General features: G+C 58.2%; 1 protein-coding gene across 1 annotated transcript in view; it reads left to right on the top strand.

Annotated features, from left to right (window-relative positions):
* The first annotated feature begins 653 nt into the window (after positions 1 to 653).
* SRCIN1 (SRC kinase signaling inhibitor 1) overlaps positions 654 to 23070 on the top strand; it is a 36767-nt gene continuing 14350 nt past the window's right edge. The window contains 14 exon segments of the mRNA XM_070357322.1: positions 654 to 719; positions 1483 to 1513; positions 1632 to 1933; positions 4984 to 5082; positions 11645 to 11668; positions 15596 to 15614; positions 15617 to 15790; positions 16392 to 16590; positions 17021 to 17114; positions 17633 to 18483; positions 19529 to 19621; positions 19873 to 19916; positions 20226 to 20413; positions 21550 to 21725. Of these exon segments, the coding sequence (XP_070213423.1) occupies positions 654 to 719; positions 1483 to 1513; positions 1632 to 1933; positions 4984 to 5082; positions 11645 to 11668; positions 15596 to 15614; positions 15617 to 15790; positions 16392 to 16590; positions 17021 to 17114; positions 17633 to 18483; positions 19529 to 19621; positions 19873 to 19916; positions 20226 to 20413; positions 21550 to 21725 (2360 nt within the window).

Genomic DNA, 23070 nt, shown 5'->3' with positions numbered 1-23070 from the left:
CCCACAGCGGTGCAGCGAGGTGTGAAGGCCATGATAAGTGACCGGTCAGACCCTTGGAAACTTCAGAGCTCTGGGTCTATGGGGGCCATTCTTCCCTTGGTTTTGGTGGGAGGTGCTGGGTCGACTGGGACTACTGGAGATGTACATGCCTCGGCCACATCCAGGGAGGAGTGTATGTGTGTGTTGGGCGAGGAGTGGCTTTCTCTGGAATATGGCTGAATGTCCTCTTGCCTCCTGCGGTGGACAGGAGGGGCCTGAGGAACAGTGGATGTGTGGAGGGAGGGGGCCAAGAGAAGTTGCACTGGAGGGAACCTGGTCGCGTCCCAGAATCCTCAGCGCCCCCCACTTGTGCCCACTTCGGCTTCTGTGAGTTAGCCCCTGTGTTGGGCTGCCTGTGTCTGCTATGGTGCTTGATGCTTCCCGACCGAGGCTACCCTGAGGGTTTCACCTTTGAGACTAGTGGATTGTGAGGCTGGGGGTATGCCGGGGAAAACCGTATTTGTCTGCTAAGTGGGTGATTTCTGGAAACGAGGGAGGGCAAATGCGTGTTATGACCAGGAATATGGCTCAAGTAAGCCCCAGCAGGTCCTCCCATCCCTGGTGTGGGTGACACCTTGGAACCATCGTCCCTGCTGGGCTATGGGAAGGTCAGCATGGAGGCTGGAGGGTGCGAGACCACAGAACTGGGCCTGCGGAGGCCAGGGGAGGACTCAGGGCTGGTGGGCAAGTAGGGACAGGCTTCAGAGTTCTGCATGGAGACCTCAACCCCCGGCCTTCTCTTTCTTTCGCTTCTGTACTGTCCTTTGTCCCCTGTGCGTCCCTTATAGGTCTTGAACTTGTGTGTGTTGGGAGGGAGACTGAAGGAAGGGCGGGGAGGGGAGGGTCCCAGCGGGGAAAGCTTGAGCTGTTCTGTCTGCTTTCTTTGAGTTTGTCCCCAGTCCATCTCTCACTGTCTTCTCTGTGCCCAGCCTCTCCTGTCTGTCTGTCTGTCTGTCTCGGGGTGGGCGGGGAAGGGGGTCCCCAGCCCCAGACCCTGGACCTGCATCTTCTTGGAAGTGTGATTTTTGCCCTCACTCCCCCTGCCCCATTGTTCCCTCATCCTGGCCCTTTTCCAAGCCAACCCCCAGCCTAAAGACACGTGTGTCCTAGACATGCTAGTCTGAGGGAGGAGGTTGGCCTCCACCCCACTCCCAGGAGGATGCTCTTGAAAGAAAGACAATACAGGCTCCTTTCCACAGTTTGCAGGAAGCATCTGAAAGGAACCCTGCTTCCCTCCCCTGTTCACCCCAGCTTAAGGAAGGAGGAAGGGGATGTGTGGCTGGAGAGGTGCCCAGGACCCCTGCTCCCAACCCCTCCTTGGCTCCTAAGGCCAGCCCCTAACCCGCATCATTATCCTCCAAACCCTGTAAAGAGCAGGAAGCTGGACACTGCCTTTGCCCTCCAGCCTTCTTGGAGCCCCCGTTCTGCCTTTTCTGTTCCTAGTGCCTGTCGGGCAGCCCCTGCTTCACCCCAGGTGCCTCTTGCCGCCCCCCTTAGGTCAGCCCCTCCTCGCAGTGACCCCAGTGGGGGATGGGCAGTCCCAGGACGAGCACGCACCGTGACCCCGCCGAACCCCCTCTCCCCCCTCGCAGATCCAGAGCGGAGCAGCCCCCCCATGCTGTCTGCAGACGATGCCGAGTACCCGCGGGAGTACCGGACCCTGGGGGGCGGGGGCGGCGGGGGCAGCGGGGGCCGGCGCTTCTCCAACGTGGGGCTGGTGCACACGTCCGAGCGGCGGCACACGGTGATCGCCGCCCAGAGCCTGGAGGCGCTCAGCGGGCTCCAGAAGGCTGATGCCGACCGCAAGCGCGATGCCTTCATGGATCACCTGAAGAGCAAGTACCCGCAGCATGCCCTAGCCCTTCGGGGTCAGCAAGACAGGATGCGGGAGCAGGTGAGTGGGGCCGGCCGCGGGCTGGGGAGGGGGTCTGCCTTGTGCGGTCCTGCCGCCAGGCTCATCCTGATTCTGAGACGCCTCTGGGGCAGAGGGAGGGACGCCGAAATCTGCTGGTTGGCTCTTGGGAGCCTGAGGAGGAAAGGGATGGGGGCTCAGGGCCCAGACCTCTGCCTGCAGTCTTGGAATTTGGAGCATGGGACTGGGCAGAGAAAGCCCAGCCTCCAACTGGGGCTGGTAGGCTGAGCAGAGGAAGGCTGTCTGGGAGGTCAAGAGAGTGGTGGGGAGGAAGAGGGGACAGCCTCCAGGACTGACTGTTCTGAGCCTGAGGGTCCATCTGGCGCTGCAGTACCTTGGGGTGGGCACCTCTGTGATATGGCTCCTAAGGGAAGGTCAGACCTTGGGAGGAGTTTCAGAAGGCTGGGTGGGCTGTGCCCCAACAGAGCCCAGAATTCCTGGTGCCTTTCCCTCCTCCCCCATTCTTCACCCTGTTCCTTCCTCCAAGACTTGCTGTGTGAGTTTGAGCTAGAGGACTCCCCACTCTGTGCCTTGTTTCTCTCCTGTCATCAGTAAGTCTTAGAGGGGAGTCAGGACTCCAGCTTCCCTGGTCCAGGACTTGCCTCCTTCTATATGAGGTGTGATGCTTCCTTTGTAAAGCTCTCCCAGATCCTTGGTTTCTGGATGCATCTCTGCATCCGAGTAAAGCCTTCTTGTCTGCAAGTAAGGCCTGTCTTGTCTTGGCCTTCTACTTACAGTCCCACATCAGTGTGGGGCCTCGACAGCTGCTTCATGCTGGTTGTTGAGACTCAGCTGGGAAAAGGAGTGGAGGGGAGGGGAGTTGTTCCCATCAGCACACCAGCATCCTTTCAGTCAGGCCTTGGGGTGTCAGTCTCTGCTCCCACAGCCGACTAGCTCTGTCCCCCTTTCCAAGTACTGCTGGGCGTGGCTGGGTAGGAGGAAGACTGTGCCCACCTCCATCTTCACTGCAGGGAACAAGGATACATTGGAGCATATCTGGTACTTTATCTGCCTCTCATATCACCTCCAGTTCTGTCCAGCCGTTATCTTTTTCCATCTCCAGAGCCCTCCCGGGAACAGAGTTACAACTGGGATAAGGGAAAGTTGCAGATGAAGGAGATCAGGCCTTCCCCCTCAGGGGTCCCTCGCAGCGGATTCCTTCTGTTGCTCTGGCTTAGGAGGAGGGGGCAGGGCCCTTTGTGATCTAGATGGGGTGAAACTTAAATATAGGGAGCACAGTCAGTCAGAAGAGGGTTTGGAGGAAGGGAGATCAGGTGGACAGCCCTGGTCAGGAAGGCTTCGTGAAGGAAGAGGTACTTAAACTAGGCTTAGAAGGATGGAAAGGGTCTGAATGGTCATGGGGGAAGAGAACAGTTTTAGGAGGTAGGAAGATGGGAGGTGAGTATAGATCTGAGTTGCTTTGGGGACTGGCATAGAGGTCCAACAGGCTGATGCAGAAAGCTCAGGGTGGGAAGCCGTGGGAGGTGTGGGGGCCAGATGGTGGAGACTAGGAGGGCCATGGTTGTTTTTAGATGGTGAATAGGAGGGGGAGTGGCTGGAGGCAGGGCAGGAAAGGAGGAAGAGAGTGTATTAGGGAGGATGAAGGGAAAGGGATGGGGTGGGGGTGGGGTGGAAGGAAGATGAGCAACGCTTGTTTGCTGTCTGGACCCAGAAGGCAAAGACAGAAAAACCTGGGTGACAGGGAGATGTTGGTGGTGCTTAGAGGGAAATAAGATGGTTGGGAGGGAAACATTTGGGAGGATGAGGGACTGGAAGAGGGGAGATGAGTTAGAGGGGGCATAGAGGTGTTTCACAGGGACGTCTGTTAGGCACTGAATATACAACTCAAGACTCTAGAAAAGGGGTTGAGGTGGGCCGAAATGGAAGTGGGACCTGGGGTAAGTGTAGTCACCAAGGCAGAATGGAGTCTGAGAAGAGAGGGCCCAGGATGGATGGGGAGAAGGGACCAGGAATGTCCTATATCCCCGAGGAAGGGGAGGAAGGCCCAGCAGGAGGGCCCCCTGCACTTCTGAAGTCTGGAAACAGCCATTGGGACCAGCCAGGATCTCTGGATCCATAGGGTATAGAGAACTCCTTTCTCGAGCTATGATGATGTAACGGCTAGTGTCAGGGGTTGGAGGTGGTGAGGAAACAGGATCCTGGGCTGCAGACCTGTCTGGGGAGGTCTGGCCAGAAAAAAACATGGAGACAGACTGGATGGCAGCCTCAAGGGGCAGCAGGCCTGGGAGAGAGGATGTGGGCATGTCTAAGGGCCTCCTATGTGCCTGGCACAGTCACTGGCACAGGGCAGGCACTCAGTAAATACTTAGTAAATGAATCGAAGCACAGCCGCCCGCAGATTCATGCCTTTGTTCCCTCACTCTTTCATTCCCTGCCATGCGCGCAAGTGGGTAGGACCTACAGATGTTTCACTTGTATCTAGGGCTCAGTGCCTAAGCCTAGCTGGGGCTCTGTACATGTTTGTGGGGTGACCGAGTGAGAGGTGGATGACTTTGAGGATGCTGAGGGGGAAGAGGGCCTGGAGGAACCAGGAAGGGATGGGTTTCCAGTCTCCCGTGTGGTGTGGGAGAAGAAAGCAGCCTCCCTGAGATGGCAGGGAGGAAAGCCGTGCTGCAGGGCCAGAGGTACACTGGGGTGAGGCCCCTTCTTCCCATATCTGGCTTCAGCCAGGAGGGAGTGAAGAGCTGGAAGAGGGAAGAGGTGAGGGGCAGCTCCCTTGCAGAATGTCCAGAGAGGCAGTGAAGAATTGATGAACAGGACTTCAGGAGTATCTGCTGGGGAAGGCTTTGACCTGGGCTCAGAGAGCCCCCAGCCTGACTGGAGAGAAAGCCCCGGAAACAGATGGAGGGGATGTAGACTTGGTAAGGGACTAGCCAGCGTCACAGGGTCTCTCTGCAGTGTGAGCTCAGTGCCAAACCTGCCCCAGGAACTCCCCTCCCCGCCCCATCACAGTCCCCCAGCGGCTCCTGCCCGCTCCCCCTAATGGGGTGTCCCCCCCTTCGCACACACAGGTTGGCGGCTGGACCGTGGACCCCGTGTGCCTCCTCAGCTCCCTCTGCTCCCACCTCCATGGCGACTCCGCCCCCTCCGGGGCTGGCCAGCCGGCCCAGGTGAGTCACCCGCCTCCTCCCACCCCCCAAACCCACGGCAGACTTGGGCTTTGGGGAGATTTTTTTCGAAAGGGGAGATCCAGGATTTTAATTTTGCACCCCTTTCTCTTATGTGGAGCCCGCATTTTCAGAAGACTCCAATGCCCTGTACTCTCCCTTGATAGTCTAATTCCTACCGTTCCCTCCCCAAAGAAAAAGGGAAAGTGTTAGTTGCTCAGTTGTGTGTGATTCTTTGCGACCCCATGGACTGTAGCCCACCAGGCTTCTCTGTCCGTGGAATTTTCCAGGCAAGAGTACTGGAGTGGGTTGCCATTTCCTTCTCCAATTACCTCCCCGAACCTGTGCCAAAGCTTGGCTCTGGGGAAGGAATTTTTTTGAAGGGGAATAGGTTAAAAAAAAATTTTTTTTTTAAATTCTTCTCTCTTTTAAACAGAAGTATATCTCTCCTACCCTCCCCCACTGGTTTTCAGGAATCTCTTTTGCCCAATTCCCACCCCCACTGCAGACCATCTCATTTCGCTATCCCCACCCACCCTCCATCTCTGAGTAGACCCAGCCTTTCCCTGATGTCTCATCAGCAGGAAGTCCTTCATGATGTCTCTCTCCCACCCTTCTTGCTATGTCCGATGCTTAATTTCAAAATTTGAAGACAACCTTGGCATCTAGCCACTTGTTCTGAACTGATTGCCTGGTTCTTCATCAAGCCTCAGTTTCCCCGATGGGAAGATGGACAGGGACACCCTGAGACAGTATCTTAAGGGCTCGGCCTCGCAGCTCAGCCCTGGACATTTCTGTGGGAGAAAAACAGGCATCTGAAACCCCAGAGGGGAGGAGGGACCAGAGAGTCAGAGTTGCAACAGGCCAGGGGCAGCCCTGAGGAGGCCTTGACTTGAGGGTGGCAGAGGAGGTACTGTGGCAGAGAATCTAAGAGGGAACCGTTTCTCTTCTTTGTGCATCCTGCTTCCTTCCCCTTGGAGAAGGACAGGAAGTCGAATTTTTCAATGAGAATGAGGAGAAGGAAAAATGTGACAGCCTAGGAAACGGCTCCAGAGCAGGGACTCTTAGCTGTGTGTAACTCAAGTCTAGCATGAGATTGGCATGCTTGGCATCATTCACAGGGCACCCAGCTCATTGCCCTTCCCAGCTCTTGGCCCAGTATTGACTGAACTTAGGGACCAGAGATGTGTCTGCCCCCAAGGCTACACAGCAAGTGGAATGGGCTCATCTAGAGTGGTCACATGTGCGATGGAGGTCAGACTGGGACAGGGATGGGGATGAGGTGTGAGCCCCAAATGGAGCAGATGAAATGTCTTGAGTTGGAGTGATGGAGGGAAGTGAGGCTGGATTTGGTGAACTTGATGTCCCAGGTTATGGGGCCCCAGGCCTGTCCGCATCTGGAATCTACTCTGTTGGAAGGAAGGGGAGAGCTTGAAGGGGTCTTCACCCCAGGGCTTTGAAGTACAGAGAATAGTGGCTGTGAACGGGATCTCGTCATCACTTTATACCTAGTCGTTATCGAACTTCTCTTTCCGAATGGCTGTGTCTGAGGCCCCTTTTTGTGAAGTGCAGGACCAGAGACGTTCAGCAAATGCCAGAGTCACACAGTCGGGCAGGATCAGACGTCACCGAGGACATTTAGGCACCCTAGGTCGCCCAGGCTTGGCTGGGAATTGAATCACTGGAGAAGTAGAAGGGTCACGGTGCACCGCGGAGACCCTGGTGGGGAGAGGCTGTAAGCTCAGAGGGTGGCGGGTCCGGAGACGGGCCACTCTCCTCCCCGCTACCATAGGCCAGATCGTTAGGGGTGGAGGCCTGAAGACGACCCTGGAAGGGGACCGAAGGCCAGACTCCAAGTCGCAGCCCCTCCCCCGCTTCCACTAAGCTGTCTAACCTCCCTCTCTCCTGCTGCAACCCGAGTCCCGGGCGGCGGGCCGGCGTATCGGGTGACCGCGGCGACGCAGCCACCAGCCTCCGCCGTTCCTCGGCGGGGCTGCGCCGGCGGGGCCGCGCCGGGGAGGGGGCCGGAGAGAGGATGTGCACGGCGGCGCGCCGTGCCGCGCCAGGTGGAGTCGCGGTTACCGGGGCGACCGGGGCCCGGGCCGGCTCGGCGGCGGCGGCTCTCGCATTGCAGCAAAGGGCACCGGCGGCGGCGGCTGCGGAGGCGGCCGGGGGAGGGGAGAGTCCGGGTGGGTGGGAGTAGGGGACCGCCCTCCCTCCCCTCGCCCGACGCGCGACCTGGGGCTGGGGGCCCCCGCGCATACACCTGTGGCCGCAGGTAAGGGGGAGCGGCTGCGGGGGCCGGGGTCGCCGCCTCGGGTTCCGCGGGGCGGGGGCGCGGAGACCGGAAGCCCTCCCACCCGGTTCGGAGGGGTGGTCTGGGGCTGGGGGCGTGCAGGCCGCTGAGGTTCCCGATCCCTGAGAAACGCCCCCTCCCCTCCGCCATCGCGTTCGCCGCTTTCCGCAGGGGACCGGCCCCTACCCCGAAATGCGGCTGGCGCCGCCTCCCCCAGCCTCAGAAAGTCATGACCTTTTCGGGGTGCTCCTTCGCCTCCGGCTCAGCGCGGGTCCCGCAGCACCACCTCCCCCGCCCCCCACCCACACTCTGCACCGGGAAGGGGTAGGAGGCCGCCGGGTTCACAGGGGAGTCGGGCACGTGCGTCGCGGTGAGAGGCTGGAGACCTCGGGGGGCGTTAAGGAGCCCCAGCCTGGGGCGGGGTCGGGGGGCGAGTGTTTACGCGGACGCGAGTTCACTGGAGTTGAGAGGTGGGTGTGTGCGCTGCACGGAGGATCCAAGGGACTGGAACTAGGGTGCGACCCATAGGGTCCCATCCCTCTCCGGAGGCTGCGTCGTCGTCGGGGCTTGAGGTCAGGGAGGGGTCATGTACTCACCTAGCCTGCAGGGGACGTCTGCCCAGGGGAGGGGAGAGACCTCAGCTGGCAGGGCTGAGGCTCCCAGGGGACACGGCCCCGCCCTCCCAGGGCAAGAGATGGGGAGAAAGGACCAGCTGCAGGGGGAGGGAAGAACCACTCCCCCCCAAGGGTGCCTAGGGTGGAGGAGGCAGGGTGTTAACTCCTTAGCCCCCTTCTCCCCCGCAGGAAAGAAGTTGGTTCCTCTTCTCATCTGGGAGTTTGAGGACCCCCTGGCACTGCTTCCTTGGGTCTCCAGGAAGCTCCCATCCCATATTACTGAAAGCCTGGTCCCTACAGAGTAGATGGTTGACTTCCATGTTATCCTCATAGAGCCCTTCTCATGACCCTCAAGTGGCTTTCCTATGCAGCCCTTTTTCCCACAATCTCACTGTCCTCTGGAAAGGTGAGACACCCCCTTTCTGAGTCTGGGGGAGGGAGACAGCTTTACCCTTGGGTTGGGGAGCCAGATCTTCCTGGGCCCTTCCTGCCCTCTGTCCTCGTTCCAGAGGTTTCTGGTGCTGGGCAATTCCCAGGGAAAAGACCTAGAAGGCTGAGCAGTGCAGAGTGCCAGGAGATGGAGAGTGGTGCCAGGGAAGAGTACGCAGAGATACACCACCCCACCCCCCTGCCCATGGCTGGTCCTGAGTTCTTGGCAATGATTTGTGGCCAAATATTTGTTGAGAGGCCCTCTTATACCAGGCACCCTATGGGCCAGGGCAGGAGGAGCTGACAGCCAGGAAGAGGGTGAAGAGGAAAGGGTGCTGGTGACTGGACAAGGAGAGCCCTACTTTTGCAAAGGAGCTGCCTCTGCTCCTCTCAGTCACCCAAGGCTGTCCCAGGGGTTTACTACCCTGGAAAGAGCCAGACAGGGATGCACGACATCCCCAAGGCCCTCTCCCTACCACGGTTTTCCTCTCCAAGGACACTGAGTTGCCAGGAGACTGTGTCTCACCCTGGTGGGCACAACCTGAGAGGGCCATCCTCCCCACTCTCCAGAGGTGACAGAGGGGCAGCATTCTGCGTGCCCTACCAGCCAGCGCCCGAGTCCCGGGACTCTGGTCCCAGCCTCACTCCAAGTTCACCAAGCACAAAGACAGCAACTCTTCCCTCTACCCGCTAGTGGGACTTGGCTGGCCCGTCCTGTGGCACTGGTGCCACCCAGTCCTCTCCCCTGGCCCAGCTAGTGATCTCTCCAGGTCTGAGTGCCCCAGGGATGTGCCTAGCATAGCCTGAGGCAGGCCCATGTTGGGGGCACAGCTAGCATGGCTGTAGCCAGGACCCATTCCTCTTCTGCTCCCAGAGATGTGAGGTGGGCACCAGTTGCATACTGAGCCTGGTATGTTGACTTTTGGGGCTGGGTGGGGGAGGGGCATTTTCTGCTTCTTTTGAATCAGGACACATGATTGTCCTACCTGACACATGATATCTGGGACATCATAGGCCTGGTACAGTGGCTGAGGTGGTCAGAGGCACCATGACCCAGCTAGTTGGGGGAGGGAGGCATGTGACTCTCTTTGTGTGTGTGCATAGTATGTGTGTGTGTGTGTGTGCGCACGTTGCTTTGTGTGTCTCTGCAGTCGTTGTGTATGCGTATGCATATGTGTGAGTGGGCGTCCATGTCTCTGTGTGTTTCTGTGACTTCCTAGGGGCTAGGGCTGGGGGGGGTGCCTCTGTGATTCTGCTTGTAGAAATGTGTGTGAGCAGGTCAGTGTCTGGTGTGGGGTGGGGGTGGGAATAGGCGGTGCATGTTTGTATGGATGGGGTTGGTCCACCTATGGGTATCTCTGTCTCTGAGTTTCTGTTTGTTTCTGACTGTGGCCGGCCCTTCTCCAAGTGTTTGTGTCCCTTTGTGGGTGTGTCTGTTGCTCTGGGTGTGTTTGTGGTGATGTCCTCATGGGAGGTTGTCTGAGAGTCTGTGCGCAGCTCCGTGGGTGGTCTGCACACCGGGGACGTGCAGCTGGATGAGGGACGGCGGCCTTCTCTGCAGAGCCGTCCATCACCACTGGGGCTGCAGACATGACTCTCATCATAAACCTTCCCCTGCCCTCTGCCTGGCTCTGCCTCCCCGCCCCAGTCTTGATCACATGTCCACTCCCTCTGCTCCCCCTTCCCTTCCCCAGGCCACAGGCAGCTGTGGCTAGAGCCTGTTACTCCAGCCCTTTGCCCCCGCCTCCACTCAACACCCATGGGTGGCATGTGTCCATAGATGGTTCTAGATATTGGCTAGGGCACAGACTTCGTTGTCCCCTTCCTCTGCCAGGCATGTGATTATTTTTTTGCATCTCTTGGAGGCAATGCTGGGGGGAGGGGTGGGGGTGTGGCCCAAATGGGATGGTTCTGGTGAGTAACCCTCTTCATCCCAGCCCTAGTGGCATCATCCCCACCCTAAAGGTCAGAAGCCTCCTCCCAGCAGGATCCCTCTCCAGCTCCTCCCTGCCATAAAGTATTCAGGTCCACAGGACACCCCACCGTGGTGCCCTCTGCCATCAGGGACCCTTGGTGTCCCTCTCCTCTGCCAGCGGCTCTGAGGCCTAGGGAATCTCATCTGCTGGTGCCAGGCACCCCAGGGCCAGGCCATCTGCTGCCTCTGTCTCCCTGCTGAGGCTGGTACCGGTCAGCAGGGTGTCCTCAGCTTTGCCAAGAACCAGCCCAGCCTCCGGGCCACTCCTCCCTTGTCCTTAGCCATCTGGAGGGGCCTTCTGGTCTCCGGAGAAGGCAGGGTGACTCTAGGTTATTGTGAATGAGGAGAAACCTAACACACCCATTCTAGGGGAGCAAGGAGCCCTACTCTCTCATCTGTCCGTCCACAGGACATCGCCGACGATCCCTTGCTGCCCGTGGCTTCCCATCCATTGCCCAGGGCTGTGGGTTGATGGGCATCTGTCCACTTTCCCTGAAACCTGGGTCCATCATGTCACACAGGCCTCCTTGCCCTGGCCTTGGCTCCCTGCCTCCCTCTTCCAGTCCCTGCCCCGTCAACCTTCCTGCGGTCCACTTCCCATCCCACCTGGGTTCACTCAAATGCTTTCTGCTTGTCCACCTCGTTAAGTCTAAATTCTTTCGCTCAGCATTTAAGGGTGCCCTTCTAGCCCCAGCCCCTTTGCAGCTTAATATGCTACTTTCCCGGACTCTGCCCCAACCAAACTGGACTGTCTCCTCAACACACCCAGCACATGCCTGCCCCAGGCCCTCTGCCCATGCCCTTCCTCCCAACCTCCAGCTGCTCATTTAAGCCCCAGCTCCAATGCCACCTCTTTCGGGAAGTTTCCCCTCAGCTGGCACAACCAGATGCCATTTCTCTCATCCCGCAGCTCTGATTCATCCTTGCCAGCATCTCACGTGCTCTCATATCATGGTCATCTGCATCTTTTCCTGCCTGTAACTCTCTGAGGACTGTTACCGTGACTAGATTGCGTGACTTAGAAACATCTGGACTGGTTCTCCCCTCCCCCACTAGCAGGCCTGGAGCCTGCTCAGGGCCATCCCTGGTCTCCAAAGAGAGTGGGATGTACTAGGCATGGCTGCCTTCCTGTTCCTGGGAGGGTGGAGGGCCCAGGGCTGAATGCTGAGTGCCAAGGATCTCTAAACTACCCCTGGCCCTACTCTCCCCTCCCAGCCCCCACATAACCATCTCTTCTCTTATTTCCATCAGCAGCCAAACTACTGGAGTTTCAAGGTCAGTGGTGGTGCTTCTGCTTCCGTGACAACTGCATGTGCTGTCCTGCCCTCCCCCCTCCCTGCACATGCTTTGCACAGGGGTGTGCATCTGCAGGGGGCCGTCTGGTGTGGGTGGTGGGCCTTGGGGCTGCAGGCTGGGGCTGCTGCTTTGAGAGAGCCTGGGTTTGCCTGCCAGGGGCTTGTGGAGCCAGTGTGGCAGTTTGGGCCACCCCTACTGGGAATCTGGGTGGGGGGTGCTCAGGCTTACCCTGAGACACAAGGGCATTTGGGAATGAGATAGGTATTCCCCCTGCTTGGAGAGACAGCTGGCTCCGAGGGAGGGCCTTGGATCCCATGATCTTATTGAGGGCCTTGTCTTCTGAACTCAGACTTTATTTTCCAAGCCTGGAGGAGGAAGGCCCCTCCAGACGGGAGGCCCCGTGACTACAATAGGTCCCTCATCCCTTTCTTACTTTCCACTATGGAGAGAGCTGGTCATGCCAGGCAAGAGACTCACAGCCCTGCACCCCCCCCCCCAAACCTGTTGCCCAAGTGGAGGACTGAGCTCAAGGATGGTGCTCTCCTGCCTCCTCTGGAGAGTTCGGACCATGCACAGCTGGAAATCTGTGCCCTCCAAGGACATCCTGCTGACCCCTGGGGGAGCACACTCTGGGACCTCCCCATCTTCTTTGGCACCAGAGTTAGAACTGAACTATGTTAGCCTGCTGCTTGCATCCTGGAGTCCCCAGTTCCTCAAATCCTGGGCATCATGACAGGGGTGGGAGGTATACATTCCAGACTCTCCCAGTGCCATCTTGCTCCAAACATCTTGTTTGCATGCATCCTCCCAAAGGGAAGTTCTTGAATCAGAGAACCACAGAAGTGTAGATTCGTGGGGTCAGGCATTATAGGCTTTTTGTAGGAAGCAGTAGCGCATAGTGGCTCAGTGCATGTGGCCGAGGGCCAAACTGCCGGGTGGTGAATTCCAGTCTGCTACTAACTAGCTGAGTGACCTGGGCAAGTTACATAAATTCCCTGAGCCTTGGTTTCTCTTCCATAAAATGGAGCAGTATCTACGTCATAGAGTTGATGTAAAGTGAAGGGACAAGAGACTGCATGTCCTAAATACAATGCCTGGCTCATGGGGAGCCTTACTTTGTTAGCTGTTAGCATCATGGATGCTGACATGATTCTCCACTCAGAATCACCTTGGGAACCTGTCAAAAACCTCGAACCCCAGGCTCTAACCTCCAGAGATTCAGATTCAGTGAATGTGAGCCCTGGAGAGAGTGTTTTTAAAAGCTCCCAAGTGATTCTGCCCCCATATGTGGACAGCCTTTGGGAACCTCAGATCCTGGTCTGATCACCCCTGCTCAAGGTTCCCTCCGTCTGATGTCTGACTAGGAGTCATCAGGTCCTCCCTGGAGCATCTCCAAGGACCAGTGCTCACTGCTTCCCATCTTTGGGAAGCCCTTTCCTGTCTTTGCAGAGCTCTGTTTGAATTACTATTTTGTTCTCTTCCCATCTCCCTTGTAGTCAGGAAGTCCTTCTGGATGTCTCACTTTTTCTCTGCTCTGTTGTCCCGGCTCAGGGCTGGAGAGAAGCGCTATTGCACTTTCTCTTTTCTCAAGAGTGTTTTCTACAAAGGCTGTGAGAATGGAATAAGAGCCCAGAAGGCCAGGATGGAGACTGGAACTGGTGGGGCAGGGAATGTGGGTGTGTCTTCTCCCAGGGTTCCCTGGGCAAAGGGCTGCCTTCTCAGTCCCTAGGATCCCTACTCCCCTTCATTCTGGCTCCTGTTCCATCTTCTTATTGGCAACTCATTTGTGTCCCCCTGAGGTGCTGTGGCCACCCCCTACTCTTCATCCTCGCTAGCTGCCTCATCTTGCCTGAATTCTGTAGCCCCTCATCCACACTAGCCTGGCAACCACTGACCTTCCAGTTGCCTGGCAACCTCATGACCACCAGACCAGGCCTGGTTCCCCACACTGTGAGGAAAGAGAGGGGCACAGGCCAGCCCTGGTGATCAGCCTAGAACTGAACTGCAGACTCCAAAGTCTGGGCCCAGGCATCCCCCAAGTGGGCCCAGTTCCTACGCAGCCTCCCTCCTCCCCAGACCCATGCCCACCCACTGATCAAAGCATTATGCTTGAAGCTGGATGCCCACTAATGTCCCCATATCTGACCTGCAGCATCCCCAAGCTCTGAGGCCACTTTGGGGACCGCTGGGCACATTGCTCATCAGAAGAAGATGCTTTCTCTTTTGAGAGTGCTAATCCAATTGGAACATTAAATTGAGTTAATAGGAAGATGGAGATGAATTAGGGGTTAATCAGGATTTACGGAAGGGGGGAGCTGAGGAGGAGAATAATTCCTTTTTAGAGACACTTTTACTGTTTGTTTGTTTTTATAAAAATGAGGGCTTCCCTGGTGGTACAGTGGTTGAGAATCCACCTTCCATTGCAGGGGACGCAGGTCTGATCCCTGGTTGGGGAACTAAGATCCTGCCTGCTGCAGGGCAAGTAAGCGGGCATGCCGCAACTACTGAGCCCAAGAGCTGTAACTAGAGAGCTCCAAGCGCTGTAATGAGAGATACCCCATGCTGCAAAGACCCAACACAGCCAAATAAATAAATATTTTTAAAAGACACTAGAATTATAAAAAACAAAAAATATAAAAATTATATATTCTGATTGTATAAAGTTCACACAGCCAGGCAATGTATAAAGTAAAGAGAAAGGTGTGTCTCAGCCCCAAGATAACCAGTGTTAATGGTTTTGAATGATTTGTGGTTGTTAAAAATTATTTTATAAAAAGAATACAACTGGGCAACACGGTCTTTTTCTTGATAACATGTATATGTGATACATCTCATATATATATAATGTTGCATAACAGAATGATGTAGATCTGATTCATTATCTTTCTCCCTTAAATAAATGAGTTTCTGACAGCAACCAGGTTTGAGGGGAGGAGCTGGGGCAGACTGGAAGGAGCTGTGGCTGAATGAGAGCTCCAGCCCTTCAGCCAAAAGTAGATTCTTGAAGTGCAATTGAAATCAGGGTGTCCCCTCTCCTAAAGAGAGGGTATCGAACTGTCCCTGGGGCAGGGGATGGTCATTGGGTGACACCCTTCCCTAGCCCCAGGCAGATATCACCCTCGGCTGTAGCTTCAGGACAAGGGCTGCTATGATGAACTGGAGGAGGCCTTTCTGGGCGGCTAGCCAGGCACGTTGGCCATGTGGCAGCATGTGCCATGCAGGGAGGGGCTGAGGCCTGACACTTAGGCCATGTGCTTGTGTGGGCTGAGCATGTGCACTGCATGTACTAAGCAGGTAGTCTGAAACTGGGGTCCAACTGGTTTGGGGGGTTTTGGGGTGGTTCTTCCAGTCACCCTAGGTCGAGGACATTGTGCCCAGCTCTGTGAGGGGCCATGCCTCCCAGAACTGGGATCCCAGGGCCCCTAGCTCTCTGCTTTCTTCCTGGACCCTGTTTCCCACCCCCACCCCAACCCTCTGAACTCCATGAAGGATAAATTCATCACTCACAAAACCGCCGCTTAATTAATGTCTGGAACTAATGCCCCAATTTGCTCAACGATTCTGCTGCTCACCTCGGTGACAAATTTGTGTTGTTGTTCTTTGGAAGCTTAAAATAGCAGGCGTGCCCATGGCTCCCTGCTCAGATGGTTTCTTGTCTGGCTTCCCAGGGTGCCTGAGTCCTTTGCCCAGTCCTTACCTGCTGGGTATCCTGGGGAGACCAAGGCCCCAAGAGTTTGGGGAACTCTCCTGCAGTCACACAAGTCTGAAATCCAGGAGACTCTCCTGTGTGTGTGTGTGTGTGTGTCTCTCTCTGGCTAGTTGGGGCTCCCCAGGCCAGGATGGGGGCAATGGGCAGAGCAAAAGGGGCTCATGCCTGCTTTGTCTCGCCCCACCCCATCCCCGCAGACCCGCAGCTCACGCCACACTCAGGAGCCCAGCCTGGGCTGGCCGACCAGGCGGCCAAGCTGTCGTACGCCTCGGCCGAGTCACTGGAGACCATGTCAGAGGCCGAGCTCCCCCTAGGCTTCAGTAGGATGAACCGCTTCCGACAGAGCCTGCCCCTCTCCCGCTCAGCCAGCCAGACCAAGCTGCGCTCACCAGGTACTGCCTGTCCATCTTCCCTCCTGGCCACTGGCTCCTCCCTCTGTTCTGCTCATCCCGGCATCCTCTCCCTCCCCTTGACCGCTTCATCTCTCCTCAACCACCTTTCTAGGGAGACTCTGGCTCCCCTCCCCCATCCCCATCTTCCCGCCCACCCCTCCTCCTCCAATCTCCTCCCCTCAGGGCCTCTCCCTCCTCAGCTGCTCTCTCACCCGCCTTCTCCACCTCTCTTCCCTCACTTCTCTCTGCCTCCGCACCCCCTTCCCTGTCCCTCTCTCCCTCTCTAAGCCTCCCCTCTCCCACCCCCTTCAGCAGCCCCCCATTCCTTCATTCCCCGCTTCCCTCATCTCTCCCCCTCACTCTCAGTTTCTGCCCCAACTGCTCCGGCCCGCAATTCCATTTCCTCGCCCGGACTCCAACCTGCCTGGGGTGCCTTGAGAGGCCGGCAGCATGAGGAGTGCCTGGGTGCACCTGCACTCCGGGGCGGCGTCCGGCCTCAGACCCTGCCTCTGCGGGACCAGCGGGACTCCCGAAGGTTCCCCGAGCCGCCGGGGTGGTGGCGGTGGCGGCCCCGACACCAAGGGTGGCGTCTCCTTTGCAGGGGTGCTGTTCCTGCAGTTCGGGGAGGAGACTCGGCGCGTGCACATCACGCACGAGGTTAGCAGCCTGGACACGCTGCACGCACTCATCGCGCACATGTTCCCGCAGAAGCTCACCATGGGCATGCTGAAGTCGCCCAACACAGCCATCCTTATCAAAGATGAGGCTCGCAACGTCTTCTACGAGCTGGAGGACGTCCGGTGGGCGTGGCCCCGGGGGGAATGGGGTGGGCTCCCCGTTACTCCTCTTCCGAGGGGGTCTCGAAGCCACAGGTCATTCCCCAGCCGCCTCCTCACCTAGCCTCAGCCCCCTTTACCTCTCTTCCCGGAGCCCTACCAGCCCGCCCCTTCTTCGGTCATCTCGGTCCCACCGCCTTCCCTTTAACTCATCCACCCCTGCTGGTTGGCCTTGGCTTGAGCTAAACTGAAAACAGTTCGTGAGGCCGAGGTAAACGGGGTAGAAGATGCTGGTTGTGTGTTGGTGGCAGGCAGCCTGAGATCTACTGAGCAAGGAGTTAAGGGGTTGGAGCTTGCGGCCCCTCTTGCCACCCCTCTCCCCTTTGCCTGGAGGTGCCCCCTCTCATCGCAGGGCTGGGGGATGGTGACCCTCTGCACCCCTTCCTCCCCCCAGGGACATCCAGGATCGCAGTATTATCAAGATCTATAGGAAGGAGCCACTCTACGCCGCTTTCCCTGGCTCACACCTCACCAACGGGGACCTTCGGGTATGGCTGGGGTGGCCCAGGGCATGGAGGAGGTTGGGCAGATGGGTCCAGGAGCAGTCTAGCCACTTGTCACCAGGGACCAGGGCCAGCTTTGGAGAAGGGAACGTGGAGGCTGAAGCAGAGGATGGCCTTCATTAATTGTGGAGTCCTGGAGGTGTCCCTCCCCTCATCTGCCACTTTCCCTCTGGTCAGATCAGGATTTCTCAAATCTGCCTCTAAATATCCTAGGAGACCGCTCTCAGGAACCGCCCCTTCCTTCTTTGCTTTCCATCCCCCACCATGGGGTGAGCTGGAGATTGCTCCTCTCTCTGTTGCCTGGCCCTCTGCCACTTCTTCCTCCGTCCTGGGAGCCCTGACGGGAAAGGGGTCGAAGATGCAGTAGGAGGGTGGAAAGGCAGAGAACAGAAGGGACTTCCTCAGCGTCTCGAGGGCGGGAGGAGCTGCTGGCTCCTTAAGCGGGAGGCAAGGGATCCCCTTTGTGACCGACTCGTGGGGTTCCGGGATTGTCTTCTGCACAGAGAGAGATGGTGTATGCGTCGCGGGAGTCGTCGCCCACGCGGCGCCTCAACAACCTGTCGCCGGCGCCACACCTGGCCTCAGGCTCGCCGCCGCCGGGGCTACCATCGGGGCTGCCGTCGGGCTCGCCGTCGCGCTCGCGCCTCTCGTACGCCGGGGGGCGCCCGCCCTCCTACGCCGGCAGCCCGGTGCACCACGCGGCTGAGCGGCTGGGAGGCGCCCCCGCAGCCCCGGGAGTTAGCCCGAGCCCCAGCGCCATCCTGGAGCGGCGCGATGTGAAGCCGGACGAGGACCTGGCGGGCAAGGCGGGCGGCATGGTGCTGGTGAAGGGCGAAGGCCTCTACGCCGACCCCTACGGGCTGCTCCACGAGGGCCGCCTGAGCCTGGCCGCGGCCGCCGGCGACCCGTTCGCCTACCCGGGCGCCGGAGGCCTGTACAAGCGCGGCTCGGTGCGCTCGCTCAGCACCTACTCGGCCGCCGCGCTGCAGTCCGACCTGGAGGACTCGCTGTACAAGGCAGCGGGCGGCGGCCCGCTCTACGGCGACGGCTACGGCTTCCGCCTGCCGCCCTCGTCGCCGCAGAAGCTGGCCGACGTGACCGCTCCCCCCGGCGGGCCCCCGCCGCCGCACAGCCCCTACTCGGGGCCGCCCAGCCGCGGCTCGCCGGTGCGCCAGTCCTTCCGCAAAGACTCGGGCTCCTCGTCGGTCTTCGCCGAGAGCCCCGGAGGCAAGACCCGCAGCACCGGGGGCTCCTCGACGGCGGGAGCGCCCCCTCCCGAACTCTTCCCCGGGCCTGGGGAGCGCCCGCTCGTTGGGTTCGGGCCGCCTGCGCCAGCCAAGGACACTGAAACCAGGTGAGGGAGCTAGCGAGGCTCGGGGCTGCACGGTGGGGAGAGGGGAGACGGCAGAGTCTGTCTGAGACCCGGGAGTCCTTCTAGACCCGGAGTATCCTTGAGGGGTCACCAGAGTATCTTGGCTGCTGCAGGGCAGGCATTTCATCTGCCAGCCCCAAGGGATCGATGAGAGGGCCCCAGACAAGGGGCCTGGAGACCTGGGTTTGCATCTGGTCCCTGAGCCTTAGTTTCCCCAACTAGAGTTGAGGCTAGAGCACAACTCTTTATTTAATGCCTTTCCTGCTCAGGCACAAAACGTGCCACCATGAGAGCTGTCCAGCACAAGGCCGGCTGAAGTCCACTGGGGAGGGGGTGCTTGTAAGAAGTGGGGATGAGAGGGGCACATTTCTTTAAGTAGCCTCCGAGTTGGGGAACTCTTGCCTATCATCCAGCTTCTTGCTAAGGGTGCAAGGCTGGAGGAGGTAACCATGGCACTGACGTGCCCTCCTCTGCCCTCAAGCAGCACCACTGAGAGGTGAGGAGAAATGATATTCACATAGCTTTCTTGTGGCCTGTGTGCCAGGCACTGCACTGGGCACTGTTTATGCCAAATTGGGCAAACCCAGCTCCTGCCCTGTCTAGTGGGGGAGACACAGTGAAAAAAAACAAACAAAAAAACTTGTTCTTCCCTTGGGAGGGTGTACTCCTAAGGTAGTTGGGTACTCTGGGATGACTTCAGAGAAGAGGAAGGGAGAAGGGCGTGCCTAGCAAGGGGAATACATGTGCAGAGGTCCAGAGAGGCCTGGGTGGGGCCCATTAGGGAGCTAGTGATGAAGAGATGAGTCTGGAGAGGGAGAGGGTGACTGTCAAATGGGGAAGGGCATTTCCAAAGTTATGTGTGTGGGAGGGCTGTAGACTTGATCCTTAGGTGTTGAGGCCCTTTGAATTGTCTGTGTGCTGAGGAGGAAATGGTTTTCCTCTAATTATCAATCTTAGGAGAGGGGGGCTGGGCAGGAGGGACCCCATGCCCAGCGATGGGGTTGATCAAGGCTACTGTCTTCCCTAGGGAGCGCATGGAGGCCATGGAGAAGCAAATTGCCAGCCTCACAGGCCTGGTGCAGAGTGCCCTACTGCGAGGTTCAGAGCCTGAGACCCCCAGGTGAGGTTCTTTTCCCAACACCACTGCCAAAGGCCTGTGGTTGGGGCAAGAGGAAGGGAAAGTGAGCAGCAAGAGCCCTGGGCTCAGCTCTGCCCATGTCTCATCATGGTGCTGGGGGTGAATCCCTTCCTTTCTTGGGGACTCCATCCTGAGACCAGGGGACTGGAGGAGTTTACGTTAAAGTCTTACCCAGCTTTGACGGTTGGGGCCAGCCTGGACCCCATGATGGCCATCTTTTCCCGGTACCACAGTGAGAAGATCGAAGGCTCCAATGGAGCAGCCACCCCCTCAGCACGTGAGTGACCCTTTCTCCGTCCCCCAGAGGTGCTTGCCCTCTATTAGCCTCTCTGGTCTTTCCCTAGTCTGTAAAGGGGCTACAACGCCAGGCTTCAATGGGTAAATGAGTAGTCACCTTAGCCCAAGATGTCTCGCCTGGTGCTTTGCTCTCCTCAGAAAGGCTGACGACCACTGGTTGGGGCAGGGAGCCAGAGCCACGCTTCTCCCTGGGTACTGTGTGGGGCCACGAGTGGGAAAGAACTTACCCCGATCTCTCCCAGCTCACGATTTATTCCCTTTCTCTCATCTTTGTGGTCCCTGTCTGTAGCCTGTGGGTCGGGCAGCCGGAGCAGCGGGGCCACTCCAGTGTCCGGCCCTCCCCCGCCTCCGGCCAGCAGCACCCCTGCGGGGCAGCCCACTGCCATCAACCGTTTGCAGATGCAGCTGCACCTGCGTGGCCTACAAAATAGCACGAATGACCTGCGCAGCCAGCTTCAGCAATTGCGGAAGCTCCAGGTACCACCACCTCTCCGGGGCCCCGCCCCCTCAAACCCCGCCCTACCAGAACCCACCTTCTTGCCGAAACTCCTTCCCTAGAGTCTGCCCGTCTGCCCTATCCCGAGTCCCTCGCCGTTTACTGGGCTGCTCTCCGAAACCTTCCTCGAACTCCCGTCACCTCGCTGAATCTCTATTCCCTCACCAAGCCACTACCCCTGGCCCGTGTCCCCCTCAGCGTGCCCTCTTTCCCTTTCCCTGAATCCTTCCCGCCCTCCTGGAGCCCCAGCGTACCCCACTGAGCCCCCTCCTCCTGTCAGTATCCCTCAGAGCAGTCCCAGCTCCTTCCCTTTTCCCATTCTTTTTCCCCCTCCCCTCCCTTGGGCGGAAGCCTTTCCCCCAGATCCCCTCAGGGCTACCTTCCTGAGCCCATACAGCCTTCCCCAGCCTGACCTGCTTAGCAGATGGTCCTACCAGTCAGGAGCCTGGCATCCCTGTGCCCACTCCTCGAGAGTGCCCCAGGGCCCATCAGGTGAGAATAATGAGTAGAGACAGGCTGGAGAAGGGGCAGAGAGTTGCCATCTGGGCAATGGGTAAGATCTCGGCTACCCCCACCATTGCCTCAACTCGGCCTTAGAACTAGGTTCAAGTGTTAGTTATGTTCCGGTCCCAGCCAAGGAAACTCTGTCAAACCACAGTGCTTGAGTCCTTCATCGAAGCCACAGCCCTGCAGTCCCAAGGTGGGCAGGGCCCTGTTAGGGTCATCTCTTGCCCTCAAATATCCCTTACCCCATTCTCCGGCCTCTATATTTCCCCAGAAACCTTGTCCTCTTCCCCCGACCCCTTCGCTGCAGCTAACTGCCACAGCCAAGCAGCCGCACCTTCCGCACTGCCCAACTTGGCACTCCTGTCGCCCTCCACCATCCCCAAGCCATTCTCCTCCTGCCTCTATGCTTCCCCAGAAAGTAACCCTCGGCCTGTGACCCCTACCACCCCACCCTTTCGCTGCTGCTCACGGCCGCAGCCGAGCAGCAGTATCGTCCGTGGAGTTCGCCCCGCGGTCGGGCTGTCCTCTGCCCGCCTCCTCCCAGCCCTCTCCCCGCAGCGCGCCTCCATTCTCTCCCACCCCCGTCCACCGGCCCATCTGCGTCCCGCAGCTACAGAACCTGGAGTCGCTGCGCGCGCTGCTGAAGGGCACGGAGGCGGAGCTGAGCATGCGCGTGTCGGAGGCGGCGCGGCGGCAGGAGGACCCGCTGCAGCGGCAGCGCACCCTGGTGGAGGAGGAGCGGCTGCGCTACCTCAACGACGAGGAGCTCATTACCCAGCAGCTCAAGTGAGGCTGGGCGCAGCGGCTGCGGGGAGGGCTGGGAGTGCGGCCTCGGTGGCCTGCAACCTGGTATCACTGCTGCTGCTAAGTCACTTCAGTCGTGTCCGACACGGGGAGGCACAACTCCCTTCTTTCTGACTCCCAGGTGTCGTGGCTCTGTTCTGAAGCCTGATTTTCATCTCCTCTGTGGTCTGATGTCTCTGTGACCCACAAACCTTTGACCATCTGGCAGGAGTCCTATTTTCTTTTATTCTGGCTTGATGCCTGCTTTTGCTGTGGTCTTACTCCCTAATGGTCCAAGGTCTGGCTTCCCCGTCGCCTGCAGCCTTACTCTCATGTTTCCAGATGCCCAATTTCACTTCTGTCCTCTGCCTGCTTTCGTTCTGGCCTGTGATCCTTGCATACTGATCCTCGAGTAGAGTGTTCCGGTGGGCCAGCTTGGTCACCGTTGCCACCCTCACCCGCTCTTAGACCAGATACAGCCAAGGAGAACCCTCCTCCCCTCCTACTGCTGCTGAAACAGGGCTCCAGGAACAGAGAACACCCCGCCCCCAAAGACTTAGACATGGAAGGGTTAACAGAAGACAATCCTCTGATCCAAATTTAGTAAATAGCTGTCTGGCCAAGATTCGATTGTCTGGCACCATTGCAAGGAGAGGCTGCCTTCCGCTGTCCATCCACTGAGTGAGCAGCTCCAGCCCCCTGCAGCTTTCCCTGGTCAGTCCCTGGGTCTGAGACAGAGACCCTGCTCCTCTGCCTGGTCTCCCTCTTGGCAGCACAGGGCATGAGGGGCCCGAGCTCCAGCTCCAGCTCTGAGCAGCTGGGCAATCAGAGCAGTTTCTGCCCTTCCCCGTGCTTCAGCTTCGTCACCTGTGCCCAAGGTTAAGCTTTTCACAATTCTTTCCAGAGGGGGCTTTGGCTCCTACGGGTCAACTACTCAGAACCAAGGAAGACTGCTCAGAGGAACCCGGCTTCCTCACCAAAGTCATAATTGGCTGTATCACTTGCAAGGGGCTCCTTGAGAAGGGTCCCTGCTCCTCAGCCTCGAGCCCACACAGCCTGGAGCCCACACAGCCTGGAGGTCCATGTGCATTTCAGTGATGCACAGGGCAAGATTGCCATGACCCCTTGTGGTTGAGATGAAAGAAGGGGCCATCCCACTTGGAAATAAGCTGGTGTGGCAGTCAACTGCATCACCCCTGCTGTGAAAGCTGAGTGACAGCTCCGGTCAGATCTCCAAGTAGACGGATGGCTACCACCCCCTGCCCCCGCACCCAGGGAATTCCATTTACCTAACTTACCTGTCCTCTTTTCCCCCTTTTTTATTCAGCACAGAGGAACTGGATTGGAA

Source organism: Bos mutus, chromosome 19 (genome assembly GCF_027580195.1).
Source record: "Bos mutus isolate GX-2022 chromosome 19, NWIPB_WYAK_1.1, whole genome shotgun sequence".
Classification (NCBI taxonomy): domain Eukaryota; kingdom Metazoa; phylum Chordata; class Mammalia; order Artiodactyla; family Bovidae; genus Bos; species Bos mutus.
The sequence above is the reverse complement of the archived record's forward strand: the minus strand, read 5'-3'. Positions and strand labels throughout refer to the sequence as shown.